Source organism: Phalaenopsis equestris, unplaced genomic scaffold (genome assembly GCF_001263595.1).
Source record: "Phalaenopsis equestris unplaced genomic scaffold, ASM126359v1 Scaffold000094, whole genome shotgun sequence".
Classification (NCBI taxonomy): domain Eukaryota; kingdom Viridiplantae; phylum Streptophyta; class Magnoliopsida; order Asparagales; family Orchidaceae; genus Phalaenopsis; species Phalaenopsis equestris.
In genome coordinates, this window is record NW_018164536.1 from 3,570,107 (window position 1) to 3,586,997 (window position 16,891).

At 34.3% G+C, this 16,891-nt stretch overlaps 1 protein-coding gene across 1 annotated transcript; it reads right to left on the reverse strand.

Annotated features, from left to right (window-relative positions):
* Positions 1–5,431: 5,431 nt before the first annotated feature.
* Positions 5,432–14,593, reverse strand: LOC110020341 (U-box domain-containing protein 34). The gene is made up of 9 exons (XM_020718405.1): positions 14,200–14,593; positions 13,997–14,118; positions 13,792–13,907; positions 12,570–12,691; positions 12,146–12,468; positions 11,885–11,986; positions 6,903–7,298; positions 6,049–6,798; positions 5,432–5,971 (listed from the first exon to the last, which is right to left on the reverse strand). Exons 1-9 carry the CDS (start codon positions 14,363–14,365, stop codon positions 5,780–5,782), a joined length of 2,289 nt encoding a protein of 762 aa, XP_020574064.1. The 5' UTR covers positions 14,366–14,593; the 3' UTR covers positions 5,432–5,779.
* Between the last annotated feature and the right edge of the window lie 2,298 nt (positions 14,594–16,891).

Consider the following 16,891-nt stretch of genomic DNA (forward strand, 5'->3'; position numbering starts at 1 on the left):
TCTAATCATTAAACTTAACTAGATCTTAATTAAATAAAAACAAAATTAACCTAATTAAAGTCAAACATCAAACTTGAATTGATTGAACTAAATTAAGTTAACTAACTAGTCTTGAGTGAACTTAATCAAACCTAATTAATTAAGCCTTAAACAAAATCAAATTAAGCATGGTTGACCAAAACAAGTCAAGTTGACTAATATAACTTTAATTAACTTAACTAAATTCTAATCAAACTAAAATCAAATCATAAAATAATCCAACCCACTTAAATTAAATCACCTTGATCCTTAAGGTGTTGTGTGACACTCCATGAGCATGCTTCCCTCACTTTATTAAGGTTAGAGGGCTATGAATTGAAGGACCCCCAGCTAGCGGTTCCATTATTCATTACACTCTTTATAACCTTATGTAAATCAAAACATAAATTAAAATAAAAGATAACAAAGAAAAAAATTGATTAAAATATATAACCAAATTAAACTTAAACCACCCAATGGTAGTAATTAAGTCGAAGCCAAAATCAAAATAAAAAAGTAAGGACTAGAATGCCTACCCCACATCTCATACTATTAGACGACTTCCTAGTCAACTAAACTAGCCTAGGTTAGGTCGATGAAAAATTGTATAAGCAATTTTGTGGTTGTGTATGTGAGGATTGAATGAGTTCGTTGTTTATGCTCTTTATCATTTTAGCTGCACACCTTGGCTAGTTGCTTCATACACAAATTATATATTAAGGAGATATTTTATGACTAATACTATCTTTTGTAGGTGGTAATGCTAAATCAAATTAAATGAGAGTAATAAAATTTAAAGTTAAATTTATTAAATTTTTTTTATAAGTTCTCATTTTACTATGCTTACCCCCATATATAAGAACGGCATACTAGGGCTTGGGGGTTAATGCTTGAGGGCACTAAGTCTGTTTATGTACTGTACTTTTGGTGTGTTGGACTGCAATTATCATTGTGTTGACCTCTATTTTTTAGGTTTTCTTAATATTTTACTTGAAATAAATTTAATAAAGGTAGGTTAGGGCTTAGGGGAATAGAATTAGGGAGGATGAGATATTCGACAGTTGGTGACATCTTGTGAAGCTTGGAGAACTCACACCACGAAGGAGGGTAGTGAACATTTGAAGATGGAGGATGAGAAGACTGTATGCCAACTACAATTCTAGGCTATCTAGTTTGTATATGAGCAGGAGCTCAATTGCCCCTTTTATCTTTGTTTATCTAGGTGTACCCCACTACCAAGCGACATTGGGAATTTGTTTTTTTTTTTTTACTTTATTGTGCTTCTCTTGGTCTTACACATAATTTGTTTATCGATATGTGCACTAAAAAGTACATGCTTTACATAGATTTTCTTATGTTGTGTTCTTAGGTAGACTAAATATTTTTATTAGGCTCTTAGGATAGCCTTATATCCCACCTTAAGACTTAAACATAATTTTTTTCAAAATCAAACTCATAAAAAAAGAAAGAAATAAGAACTAACAAAGAGAATCACATTTTAGCATTTGCATTTGCATGCATATAAAAATTAAAAACATGACTAAAATTGAGTAAAAACTAATATTAACTAGTTTGTTTGCACGAAAAGATTTATGCATCATCATAGTAAATAACTTCTACTCCTTATCTTCAGCCCTTCATCGTTAGCACAAAAATGGGGGATTTGACCCATGAGAATCACCGACATTAATGGGTAAAACCTGTCTTTAATATTCAACTTGGCCTTAAGATTTTCGAAGCATATATTAGTAAAGGACTGCATAATCATCTTTCACAACCATTGCTACATAGTCAAAATTGTAACAATTATTCAAAAATTGAATTAATTAAATCTTTCTCAATCAAATCTATCAAGTTAATCATGCTTTAGTCAACTCACTCATGTCGAGGTCATACCAATTCAAAAATTAAAATTAACATTTTAAAATGCAAAATGATCTAATTAGCTAGGTGCAAATGCCTATCTAGGCCGCTAAATCATCAGGATATAATCGCCAGTCCCAACATAATCTTCTAAATTATAATATTTTATGAAGCCTAGCATGCTTGTGTGCTCGTTCTCATGGTTTTTACTCATTTAAGGTTTTAGTTTGCATACCCTTTCAGGGAGGTTGTAAGTCTTGATGAGTTGGGTTGGGTTTGATCCTCAAAGGAAGTAAAAAACATAAGTCTGCCTTCGTAGACTAGGTTTGAGTTTCATACACTTATTGTTAAAGTTCTCCTTAGTTTAAGTTAAGAGAACGTCCAGTCACTTTGCCACATGATAATAGAATTAAAATATACCCTATCATATCCTTTTAGGTTTGTGAAAAGACTTATGCTAAATAACCCCGCGGAGTAATGAAACAATCACTTCATGATTGAATCCATCATAAAATAGTATTTTCATAACTTTGGTGTATATTGATCTTTGATATTGTATTCCATCATAAGTGAAAAAATTCAAAGCTCTTATAATTAGTCCCCCACAAACACAAACACATCTTTAGGATGATGTGCCTTGCCTTTACTGGTAGATGCTCATCCTATTAGGACTGGGGTGCTATGAATAACAATAGCGGGACTACTTACACTAAATTAAAATTTTAAATTTAAATTTTATATTTAAATCACTAATCATTGAATTAAAGCCACCCTTTAGTAAATTTAAACTTCAAATTAAAAATTAAAACTTAGATATTAAATATTATAACAATCATGTCGCACCAGTTGCATGCACATTAGATTGACTGCTTGATCAGTGACCCTACACTTATGTAATTATGATTAATTATTATGGATATTTATTTTAATTTGGTGTGATGATTGCACATTTAGACTAGATATTAGAACAATTACTTATGTGTGGACTAGAAGTTAGGGAAACGATTTTTAGTAGTTTGATACTTATTTTCTACATAAGGTCATGCTTAATAAGGACAATCATTAAAAATAAATTAATTAAACAAATATATGCTCTATGGATGCCAGCTGGCATATGCTTATAACCCTAAGCATATTTTATTATGACAAGGGACTTGACACTCATTGGTGCTAGATCCACGATGTTTGTTTTACAAGTGTTGATTATATGTGTGCCTTCCCTACAAATCCTTATTTTGTAGGTTTAGTTAGGTTTATTTTTATAATTTTTAATTTTATTTATACAAGAACTAATTTTAAGGCTTATGTGTTTATGATGAGTGAGGATGGATCGCACCAAGCAATGACAATCATGAAGTCTAGATGACTAGGACCACAAAAGAACAACAAAGGAGACAAACCAAGAAGATGATTTATAATCAAAGGATGAGAAGGCCATAGATCGAGCTATAGTTTTAGGACGAGTCTGTATAAAGATAGAGCTCAATTGTCCTCCTTTTTTTTCTTCTAGGATGTATAGTGAAACGCAGCCACATCACTTTGTTTTTTTATATTTTTTTTCCATAGTACTTCTTTTTTATTTTACTTTATTTGTGTAGTTGAGTCCATAGTTTTTGTAGGTTTATTTTTGTGATTATGTGTCTATGATAGCCCGATTTTACTCATTTGGCATTCAAAGCAAAATATTTTTTTACCCAACTTAAAAAGTCCAACCTAAAAAAATTAAAATAGCATAAACATACAAAAAAAAAAAAAAAAATTCAAAACCTATGGGACATAATCACTCAAATAAATTAGAAACTTTAGGGATATCAAAATCATATGCACTTGCATGTAGGTTCTATTCTTTCATTCAACACTTCTTCCATTGCAAATAAGGGTGCATCAGAAATGAGGATTGTCTACCTTTTTAAGGAAGACTGTTAAAGATGTGATTGACCTAAATTTGATCCTCTATGCATGCATACATGCATTAGCTACATATCTACAAACATCAAAATAAATAAATTTAAGTCCAATTAATAAAATTTAAAAAAACATAATTTTTGCATTATCTAGGTGCATATTTGCACAAGTCGCTCGATCCTTAGCGTTGTGTCATAAATCTCAACCCATCCTCCTAATTTAAGCATAACCTTACCTATCTACTCATGCATGTGATTGGCCTCATGGGTTTAAGCTAGGTTTGTTAGTTGGATACCTTTTTCAAGTAGGATCATAAACCTAAAAAAAAATCAGGTTAACTTTAGCCATTTGTAGGAGTGAAGTCCATAAGCCTCACTTTGACTACTTATACTAAGTTTAAGCTCTCTACTGGTGTCACTACTGGTCAATTTACCCTATAGGCTATTTGTTATAGGATAGGTACTCCTATATATTTTCACGTTCTTGTATTATTCAACTATAAGCACTAAATTTCTAACAAAATGACAACTCAAAAAATTATCAATATTAATATCTAAAACTTAAAGCCCAATCATAGAATAGTCTTGAGCACAATTAACTTCTCAGTATTTGATGCTTCGTATTTTACTTTCGTTGGCTTTGAATAAGAACTGATCAAAATTTGAGCCAATCTCGAATTGAAATTCCAAATTACTAATCTTGAAACTAAATGTAATATGTTGAAGCACAAGAGCCAATAATTCAATCAAGTGTTTTCCTATGAGATAACCTCTTAGAGGTTATAATTAACTATAAGTGTTTGCCTCTGTAAAGATCATGCACCCAAAAATAAAATAAACTCTATCCTACCAACAGAGAGAGGGTAAAAAACTTCTAATAAAAAATATATATATATATATTTAGATCCATGGTTGAATAATATTTTTACCTTTCAAAATCAAATACTATTAGTGATGTTGTACTTGATCACAAAATAAGAAATTTTAAAACTCTTACCCCTCCAATGAAATGTAACACCTCTCAATGTGAAACAAAAATAATAATAATAATAATAATAATCTTACTCATTTATGAACCTCTATAATCTAAACTAAAAAAAAAAAAGAAAAAAATTCAAAGACAACTTATTGAGTTTTCAAAACAATAAAACTGAGGCTAATTATAAAAAATATCTATAAAGCTCAAGATAAAAGAGATCAAAAAAAAAAAAAAAAAAATTCAATCCTTTTATTAATTGATCAAGATAACAAAAAATTAAAATTAAAATCAATCCACATTAAAATAATCATAACTGTCATTACTAAATATGATAAAATGATAACCCTGATAATGGCAATTGAAATAAAAACAGCCTTTTTAAGAAACCCAACCTATATTCATTTAATATTAACAATGACAGTACTAAAATCACATCAAACATGTAACTTCTAACTTTTTATGCATAGATTTGTTGCACCAAGGTTTCAGAAACCAGATACCAAACTTTAGGTATGAGATATGTAGATCCACAAAAATTGTGTGGTACATATGTCAATTTTCCAAAATAAAAAATCAGAATTTTCTCAGTTATAAGTTCTTAAAACAAGAACCAACTAGTTCAAAAGAATTGCTACTCAAACTTTAAATAAAGGTAGAAGTCAGTTCATAGCAAGACGATTATTGTATTCATGATTCATATATCATATACTAAAGTTGTCTGCATTCATCTCTACACATAGATAACAAGCCCTACAACACTAACTGAGATCTATTCCTATACTTAAATAGAACTTCTGCATTGTTTTTTACGCTTACCTCCACGTCAACTGGATTATTTATCTACAATAACATTGAGACTGCCTCCAATATGATTTGAAGGTCACCCATTCAAATTATGAAAATAATCTCTATAAGTTGGCGATAAAGCTATCTACATCATCCCTTTACAAAATGCTACATTAACCATATAAGTCTTGCACGAGCGCACTTTCACTTGAATGAAACATTCATCTCATTACATCGAAAACGACACACGAGACTTCCATTCTTGTATTGCTACACGCAACGCATGGTTGGGGATTATATCTGTGTGTGTAAGCTCGAGTCTTGTTATGGGTGAGACTTTATGTCTATCAAGCCATGCTTTGATTGCTCTGAGCTCATATGTATATCCATCAGGGGCAATATAAGGGTCATCCATTACTTCCTGCATGAGCAAACAATAGAATGAAGAATAGTCCTGAACATATCTGCACATAACATATCTAAAAATGAAATTTTTACCTGTAGAATTGGACAGAGATAATGGCTTGGAGCACAGACATTGTATTGTTTCAACTTCAAACATACATTTGCCATGTTCAACAACTCTTGAAGTTGTGGCAATACTTCAGACTCTAGATCTGGCCTATCTCTGCATCTAAGCCTTGAACATTTCAATGCAATTTTTGCTAATTCTAAAGCCTCTATAAGAGGCCAATCAGACACTGATTTGTCAAGTATATCAGAAAAAGTACCATCTTCAATGGAATTCTGGACAAGTATTATAAGGCCCCTTACATGCTTGCCAGTAAGCAATTGAAGAGCAATGAGTCCTAATGCGAATAGATCGGATTTGGGTCGAACCGTGCCAGTCCTTTGGTATTCGGGGTCCATGTAATACCATGTACCGGCGAGAACAGTTTCCTTATATTCCGTTATACTATCTGGAACAAGATTGGAGATGAGTTTTGCAAGCCCCACATCTCCGATCTTGCTCACGTAGTTCTTATCTAACAAAATGTTGCCCGGTTTCAAGTCACGATGCACAATAGGATCAGGTTTATTTCCGTGCAAAAAGGCGAGTCCGCATGCCACTTCGAATATGATTCGGAAGCGGATAAACCATGGGAGCGGAGGGGAATCCTTCCTGTTAAATAACTGATCCTCTAAGCTTCCATTCTCCATGTATTCATAAACAAGACAACCACTTTCAGGGCAGACTCCCAGTAATGAAACCATGTGGGGGTGATGTAATTTACTGAGTACTTCAACCTGCCAATTTTTAATCATTTTGTCTCTAAGTCCACTTTGATGACAACAAATTAAAGAAATAAAAGCGAAAAATTGGCTAAACTAATAAGAGATTAGAATAAAACCTCTCTAAGGAACTCTTCCTTCCTATCCGATGCATCGTGCCAAACTACTTTGACAGCTACAGGTATGTGATCAATGTTGCACGTGTAAACGCATCCATAAGCACCCTCACCTATCTTCCTAGCATCCGAGAAGTTATCTGTTGCAGCTTCTATTTCTTGCCTGGAGTATCTCCTAAATCTTTTATTGCTGAAGAAAAGGTCATCTAGTGTACTTGATTTCACAAAAGAAAATGTCTTTGCTAATTTTTCTGCTTTAGGAATTTTAAGGTTCTCTAGAGCAAAAAGTTGTCTTGTTTCTTCAACTTCTTTGATAGTTTCTAAGTGGTTAGCCCGCGCTTCTTCTGTGCCGTTCACGCTCATCTGTTCTGTAGAGCTTTCGGCTGTCTGTAGTTGAATCTGCAATATATTCTGAAATTTGTCAATGCTTACGAGGAAGGTATGATTTATATGTATATAGTAAACAACAAAACAATATATTAATAACAGCTCAGAAAATAGACAATCCTTACCATTAGATAAGCATCTCAGCTCATCTCAACCACACATCTAAAACTAGCTGATTTTCTAAAACAGAAAAGATATGATCCTGTCAAGATTTTTTGCCATTCCACTTCTATTTAAAGCACTGTATTCATAGCTATAAGTTGAAGAAAATATGTATCTGATTAGCTGCTGAATTCCTGTTGAGTAAAATTCCAATATATACTGCAGTGTGTTCACCTGCTGCAAATTACTCTTTCTTCTTGTATAGTAACAGAGCTCTTTGCCATCTTTTCATAAAATCAGTCTACAAGCTATATACAGCATCCCTCCAAATTCATGAACCCATCCATGTTTCACTGAAATTCCTTTTATCTAACCTTAAAAATGTAGTCAATACATCCATTACCAGAGATAAATTACCACATCTTGATCTAAAACCATCAAAATCATCAGAGCAAACAATTTGAAGGATTCCTTTATGTCACCTCTACTCATACATTGAAACTGTTGTCTGATTCAACGGGCCAAATATCACCCATTCCAGAGTACAATGCATGGATCCTTATCGACCAAAACCCAGCGGCTCTCCTATGTATCATGACTACAAACATTCTTCCCTACGTCATTAATCTAGAGTCATGCATCGAAACTTAGAAATTCATTGCATGCTGCCTACAGTCTCACAATCGCTCACGAGTATTTCAACTCAAATTTGAGCTATATAATGTCAACATCAGCATTCAAATAATGACTCAATACCTAACTCAAATCAGAACACTTGTCAACAATACCATAGTATCCGGTGCCAAGAATGATACCGAATATATAATCCTATATATTCTCAATGGCCTACCTCTCTTATATCAAGCTTTCAAAACAAAAATACACACCAAAATAACACCAATCAGTCTTGATTATCATTAAACTATTTAAAATGTCCACAATCCGACCCAGTTGAATCAATAATTCTTATTAAAGGCCACCTGAAAAATTTGACAAATATTGGAAGCGACTACGCACATAAATCAAGTTGAAAGTGCATCGACCATCATCAAAACCACTCAAATAATGTTGATTCAACCATAATCTGCCCCATGTCCCTATTCGTACACAAGTTCACTACCAACATCCCATCCTTCATCCTATACACGGGTATGTTAGAAGAAAGCCCTATTGTTGTAAAAAAGCACTCATGCGCGTCTTCTAGATGGGTGGGTAGGCCAATTTTCAAATAATTTCTCCCGACCAGGGGAGGTGACACCGAAATGCTGCTAAAATTTGAACCAAAATAGTACCTAAAACACAAGACTGAACTAGAGACTTGAACATGATTTCATAAGAAATTAGAAGATCAAAGAGCTAACATCAATACTTAAAATACCTTACAATCACAATAAAAGATATTAAAAGAAAAAAAAAAAATAGAAGTCTTATAATGAGCTTAATAAAAAATTGTGGTGAATACAACTTTGCCCCTACTCGTGCGCAGAACCTTCTCGCTCTTGGCCAATCAATTCGTACCCACAAAAATCTTAGCTCAAGGAATTATGGGTGAAAATGAACAACCATCTTGCACCTATTTATAAGAAGAGAAATGGAAACATGTGGGATCCGCCAAAATTAATAACCTATATAAAAACACAAAAATATTGATATTGTTCAATACATAAAATATTCCTACTCGTTCACAAATTCCCCACCAGATCTAGAACATAAACATGCAAGCGAACATAAAGTGTGAATGAGGGTGTTTAAATTTGTCTTACAAATCTTTCTATATTAAAATATTTGTGCACATTGTCAAAAAAAAACATTCAAGACAATTAAGGACTTGCAATTTTTTTAGGCCATTTCAACTCTAATGCATCACCTCAAAGAATATGCAAGCGTTAAAATTGTAATATTTAAGGTGAAAAGTGACTTACAAATTCACTCAAGATTGTGCTAGTGCATTATACAAGACATTACGATACATGCACAATCTAAAATTTAAAATTCGCAGGTGTTCCAACCATCATACTGAATGCACAATCGTACTATCCAAAGAAAGATGTGTATGCTTAAATTTAATGAATATTAACATATCTTACTTTGAAAAGCATGCAAATATTCTAAAAACATTCCAATAATTTAAATTTTCACAATATCACTTCTTTCAAAAATTAAATTCAAAATAATAAATAATACATGCTCTCAAGTGGGGAACATTACCTATAAGGCAGGATCGTAAGTTCTACTAGTCCCATCCGATCCTCATCCGGATAGGATTTGGAGTCGACAAAATTGAATTACAATTTAACCGACCCAATCCTTCTCTGTATAAAGATTGATATTGACGAGACCGACTAATAATTGATTATTAGTCAAATATAAAAAATGAGAGTTATTTTTTATTTATATTTATATGAAATTATCACTTTTAATTAAAAGATATTTTAAATTGATATGCTCAATGTCACTATAGTTTCTAAAAAAATGCAATCATGCGATCAATTCATCGACCTAATCCTCTATGGATGGCATAAAGTCGACAAGGAATGTAACATAAAAAATGAATTTAGCACTTTGAACCTGATTTTCTATAAGTGGGACAGAGCGACAAGGTTCAAAACAATCAATACATGATGATGACCGAGTTGATTGTGAATCTCAATTAGATAGATTTATCTTCAAAATCAAGTTTCAATAAATATTTGAAAACATTTAATTAATATAAATTTTGAATCTCATCCTCTGCAAGCAGGATAGAGTTGATAAGATTCAACATAATAAATCCCAATAATGACCGAGTTGATACATCATTTCAACCGAGTGATCTATTTTCAAAATCAAGTTTCAACAAATATTTGAATAAATTCAATTAATATAATTTCTAAATTTGACCTTCCAAAAGTAGAATAAAATCAATCAGGGTCAAAACAATCATTTCCATCGCCCGCTTTAAGGCTCTCCATGTCGCTCAAAAACATTAGTAAAAATATGGCATTGATTATGAACAAACAGTCAACCCAATAGGCAAAATACACACAATCAGCTTTTTTCTAACTATAGCTCTTCCCCATTAATTATCAAACCCCCAATTAAATGCATCCAATGATTTCCTCTATGGTACCCTCCAAGAAATTATCCGCACAAAGCAGCATCTAGAACAAAGACTCCCAGTTCCCCAACCATGTTTGCATGCGTAAAAAAGCCATCTATGGCCTCAAACAAGCTACCAAGCAATGCTATAATAAATTCTCCAACCATTTATTGCAACTTGGGCTTCAATTCAGTCAAGCAGACACCTCCCTATTAATCTACCATTGTAACAACATTCACATACACCTCTTCATCTAGTTTGATGAAATTTTGCTCACATGTAACAATCAGTTAAGCATCTCATTTTCTTAGAATGCATATTCACCACACTATTGAAGATACACTTTTTACTCAAGAACAATATGCCCTCAATCTTCTCCACAAGGTAGGAATGGATAACTGCAAACCAATTTTCAATCCTCTCCATTCCACATTCAATAACTTGAGATTCAGATTTGGCAGCTGATTCAGTTGACAGGCGGTCCATCACTGGCACACTTACATCCTAGCAAGTCAAAAAGGAACTAACTATCGCTCATTCCTCTACTAAAATAAAATACAGAGTCTCTACTTCCACCTACATCATTTGGCTTCGTCGTTTACTTCAGGATTTTCGTTTTCCTATCACACAGTCAACCAAGCATACTGTGACAATACCTCAGCCATGACCATTGCTGACAATCAGTTTTTCATGCCAGAACCAAAAATTGACCATAATTTTATCAGAGAGAAAATTCAATCCAAATATAACTAAGTTCAGTAAATCACCACCAAAGATCAAGTGCCAGACATTTTTACAAATATTCTAGCAACTACTTGGTTTACTTCCATAAGGGACAAATTGACACTTCGCTTACAAACTATTTATCTAGGGGTGGTAATAACAGCTCAGGCAATACACCTACGGCAAAATCAGCCAGTCACTCTTTACCGTTGGATAGCAACCATCTTAGCAAATCTCGACCACATATCAAAAACTAGATGATTTGCTATATCAGAAAAATATGCTCCTGATGAGACTCCTGCAAATCTATCTCTATTTAAAGCACTGTATTCATAGTGTATAAGTTGAAGAAAATATATATCTAATTAACTTCTGAATTCCTGTTTATTGGAATTCCAATACATACTGCACAGTCTGTTCACCTGCTGCAAATTACTATTTCTTCTTCATTTATATACCACTAATAATATTTTGATTCAAACGAGAGCTGGGTTGATTTAATCTACACCACATTAAGAGATGGAACCAAGCAAAAGATGCAGCAAAAAGCTCACCTCATTTGACTCAATTTAAGCTCAATACAACAAAAAATAAAACTACCCTTCATGCTAAACTCTCAAACATATATACAAAAACAATCCTTCTTAAGCAAAAGCTAAGACTGAATCTCGAGTAAAAAATCCCAAACTCGTACCTTCTTCTTTGCATGGATTAGATCTTCACAGGTCTGTTTATACAATGAAAAAGCCTTCTTCAATTCAGGCTTCATCCTAATAATTTCAGTTGGAGCCTGATGCTGCAAAGATGAGCATTCCAGGATACTTTTAATCCCACTTTCATAAAGGATATGTTACATTTGCAAAAGGGATAACATAATAACAAAAGAATACTTAAGCCATTTATCATAATAAAGAATTATTAAGAAAATATTGGAAGGGACTATATAGAAATTTACTTGCACATTATCTGCAGTGGGAATGTTCACAAATAGGATGTCTTTTGTAGAAGTATCTGATCCCTCACATCCCTCAGACTTGTTAACCTGTGTATTCCTTCCATCCAAACTGCTTTCTTCTTGGACTCCCACAGAAGATAATGATACAGACCTTTCAAATTTTCCACTAATATCAGAATTAGTATCCATATCTGATGGTGCTATCAAAAAATCATGGATTTCTGAACTCGTCGAAGAAGACTGTTTTTTCGATATATGGTTCCCTTCTGCTCGACTAAATGCCTTTCGACTAATCATTATAGGCTCGATACTGAAAGTTGTTCCTGAAAAAATTATTTGAAATTAAGAAATATTACCCAGGTAAGAAACTTAACTTGATTCATTGTTATAAATAGGGTGCTTCTAAATCAATATCAACAATTACCATCAGTAAATAACTGATCAGCAAATTTCAAAGTAAGTTTGCATCGTGAAACAACGAAAATGTTGAATGAGGTAGGAGCTGATTTTAGAACTCGAGCTGGAACATCTGGACCCTTCAACATCCTGAAATGATTGCATTTGAAAAAGGGATACCTCAGTACCATTAAATCAAGCATATGATAAGAAACTAATTCATCAGATAGGAACAACATTTTAAAATAAGAAAATTTTCTTCATATGATTCATTTTACCAATTTATGAAAATAATTTTCAAATAGAGCAACAAATCTAGCACAGCATAAAAAGACATAGAATGGGTATCCTCTCATATGTCCAGCCACTAAATGGGTGAGCTTTTCCCGCTGGCTATTGTAGCAAAAACTTAAGGACTAAAATTTTTAGGACAATAAAAACAATGATGGTGAGATTATAGCAAAAAAAACATGAGCTGATAATTTGTCTATATCAAGTAAAAAAATTGATCTAGCAAATGTTTTTCATCTGTAAGCAACTTAGCAGAATAGATACAACAAAAACTTGGCATTATCTATTAAATTTTTTAATTGATAGACCCTTTGGATCCTTAAATGTTTTCATCACCCAAATCCTAGCAAAAGTTGGCATCATAACAAACAAAAGAGATGATAAAGACCAAAAGAAGAGTAGCAGATATATTTTTAGCTTAAATGAGGTTTATAACAACATCAAAACCATTATGCAAAATCCCGTAAAATGGTTGTTTATCATCATGCTCATTACAAAACAAAGCTCAATGTTAATCATAAAACAAACAAAAGATACAGGCATCTGTTAGAGAATATCCATTGCTAATAAGCCCGATGCATGATAAAACACAGTGAATTCTCCATATGCAGCCTTTTATCTTCCACTTGAATGTTTATATATCAGATCACAAAGCAGAATACCAATTTAGGTGGCTCCACATGCTAAGCCAGATGCTTTATAAAGTATCATAATTATCAGGGTAATATAAAATTATACACTACAAAAATAAAAAACATATTCTCATGTATTTATGATTTTATATATGTGAAAGTGCAGCCGACTCCGAATAGTTGAGATAAAGCATCAATCCCCACAATAATCACAACATTCAGTATTTATTTGGAATGACTGAATTCACTCTTAAAAGAATACATAACCCATGGATCGAAAAAACCAAAATTTTCAACTTAAAATGTTTAAGATTTGTATAGTCATACCTTCTGATCCATCCGATCGAGGATGAACCCAAGACCAAGTTTTTAATTCCTGAATCACACATATACTTCAAGATAACATCCGCTGTGCTCTTCCCATCCAAAACTAAACTCTCAACCTTTATCCCAACATTAATCAAAAAATCAAGCACAGTTCAAACACAGATAAAAAAATGGAAATATACAAAGAAAAATAACCAAAGCTCACATTTTTCGAATTACAAAGCTTCCGAAAAGGCATGAAAACCTCCCCAGCCTTCGCCTTCACATCCTCAACATACAAATCCACCACTCCCTTCTCTAGCTCCTTAACCGGTATACTCCGCCCCGCTGCCATATGCCAAGCAGTAGAATTAGCTCCCCGTATCGAAAAGACACACAAAGAAAAAGTGAAAAGAAAGGAGAACTTACAGGGAGAAGGAATGAAGGAAACCGAGGGGATAACGTGGAGAAGAAGGACGCGGCAGGCATGGGGGTTTAGCTTTCTAGCGGCCCAACGTACGGCACGGCGGCTCCGGCCCCCGGAGCAGACGGCAATGGCAACGGTAGCCTCTGGAAGCATGCTGGAGATGACCATCGCATCGACGTGGCGGCGGGGGAGTCTTGCAGGAGACGAAGACCGGTTGTCTTCACCCTCCAAATCAGCGCAAGGGGGAGAGTAGGCGCCTGTGCCTGTCAATAAATTGTGTTTTTCATTGGGTGATTTTGTGGATTTAATGTCTAATTATTTTTTTTTTTCAAAACCACTAAGATTGGAGCTAACGGAAGAATTCAGTTGTGCTTGTTATTTGGTCGAAAAATGCTTCCTTTTTGGTGCATCTGTGCGGTTTTCGTTTGGAATGACTTCGCACTTCTGAGAAAGATTAATAGTTGGGGAACTATTAACAACATTCTTGGTAGGGGGATTGGTGGTTAAGATTGAATGTTATTTAAGTTAAACCAACAATTATAATAGCTCATTAATATAGAGATGTTAAAAAAAAAAAACTCAAATAACATTATTATTAGTTTTGAGATTATATAATTATATAATTAGCTCTAATAATATTCAGGAGTTTATAATTAATAAGATGGACTTTCATGCAATCTTGTGTGATTTAGCTAGTGGATACGACATCCAAAAATTTTTATCATACAACGCGAATCTCGATGTAATCTTTTGAACAAGAAATATTCAAACTTCAATTAATCAAAAGCTCTGACTTCAACAAATTTATGGTCAAACTGACTGGCTCGATGAGAGACCTAATGATATCAAAGTTAGTCCCATCCGAGTCAAATCAACCCTGGATCAAGTCATTATATAACTCTTGGAAGATTTTCGAATATATTTGGAAGGTCAAACGGATGTCGAATATGACAAGTTTATACTCAAATCGAGCGTCTCGACAAGACAAATCCAACGACCCAAAGATCACTCAATTTCGACATCATTTAGGCACTCAAATGTCCATTAAACACCGTATGATTGAGGGAAACTCTCTAAACCGTCAAATAAAAATGGTTCATATTCATACATTAATGACACTCATAACACTGTAAATAGAGCTCCACCCCTCACATGAGAGGGAGACTTGAAGCTTCAGAGAGAACTGGAAGCTCTGTGAAGAAGCTGAAGTCCAGCACCATCCAGACCGTCGTCGAACACCGCTGATCGCCATCGACCACCGACGACCGTCGTTGACACCCGTCGATCACCGTCAGCTACTGTTGACCGTCATCGTCAATCACCACCAATCATCATCGATCACCACCAACCATCTGCAGTCCAACACCATCCAGACCGTCATCGAACACAGCCGATCGTCATCGACTACCGACGACCGTCGTTGACACCCGTTAATCGTCGCCAACCACTATCGACTATCACCGTCAATCACCACCAATCATCGTCGATGACCACCAACCATACGTTGTCCATCATCGTCGTCGGACATGAGCGCATCACTATTGTTCATATGTCAACAACGACCTATGTGATTCATAGCTCGTGCAGTTCCCGACTCATACCCCCGCGGCCTATGAACATCATTCATACTCGTCCCTACGGACTACAGGGTTCATAGCTTGTGCAGCTTCCGACTTCCCTCACGGCTTACGGATGTCATTCATACTCTCCCCTACGACCTACCTAGTTCACAACTCGTGCTGCTCTCGTCTCCAGCACCCATGGACTACGAACGTCATTCATACTCACCCTTACGACCTACGTGGTTCACAGCTCGTGCAGGTCCAGACTCCAGCTCCCGACTTTGGCCCCGGTTGCTTACGGACGTCATTCATACTTGCCACTATGACCTATATGGTCCACAACTCTCGTAACTGCTTACTACGGTTTATTTGATCAATCAACGCTTTTGGAGCAACCATCTACAACACTCATGATGAACTACTGCATCCACAACAATCAACAATGACCCTTGCAACCTGCTGTCAAAACTGCAGTCAGATTATAGTTATACAATTTTATAATTCCATATTTCCTAATTTATTAGAAGAATGGACCTGTGTACTCATCATTCAAAGTATATTATTTCAACTGGGCTAGGTCCTGTGGTTTTTCTCCCTTTCAAGTATTTTCCACATAAAAAATCGAGGTGTCTCCTCCTGCTCACTTCTCTTTCGTTATCTGTGTGTGTTGAATTCTCGTGCAATGCTAAAACGATAATCCATTACTCAATTGTTGTGAATTTTCTAGCACGCATCACTAGTTATATTCTTTTTATATAAATTAGTGAAGCGGCAAATTTGAATCTAGTACCCATTGCTCTCTCAAATTATTTATATAAAGGACTAGAGTACGTGTCTCTTGACACATAGCTTCCACAACTTATTGTTCTATTTTCAACTTGTGAAACCTTGCCATATGGACTATCTCTTCTTATGTTGTTTGGATTAGCTTCAATTTTAAAAAAAATTGTACCCATTTTTATCCTGTTGATTATTTTTGTTTTTGTTTGTCACAACATCATCCCAACATTGAGATTATGACAAATCCACCCTCAGCACATGATCTCATCTTCAGATTATAACTAAAATTTATTCAAAATACTTACAAATGAAAAGCTTATACACACGCATATATATATATATATATAGTAGC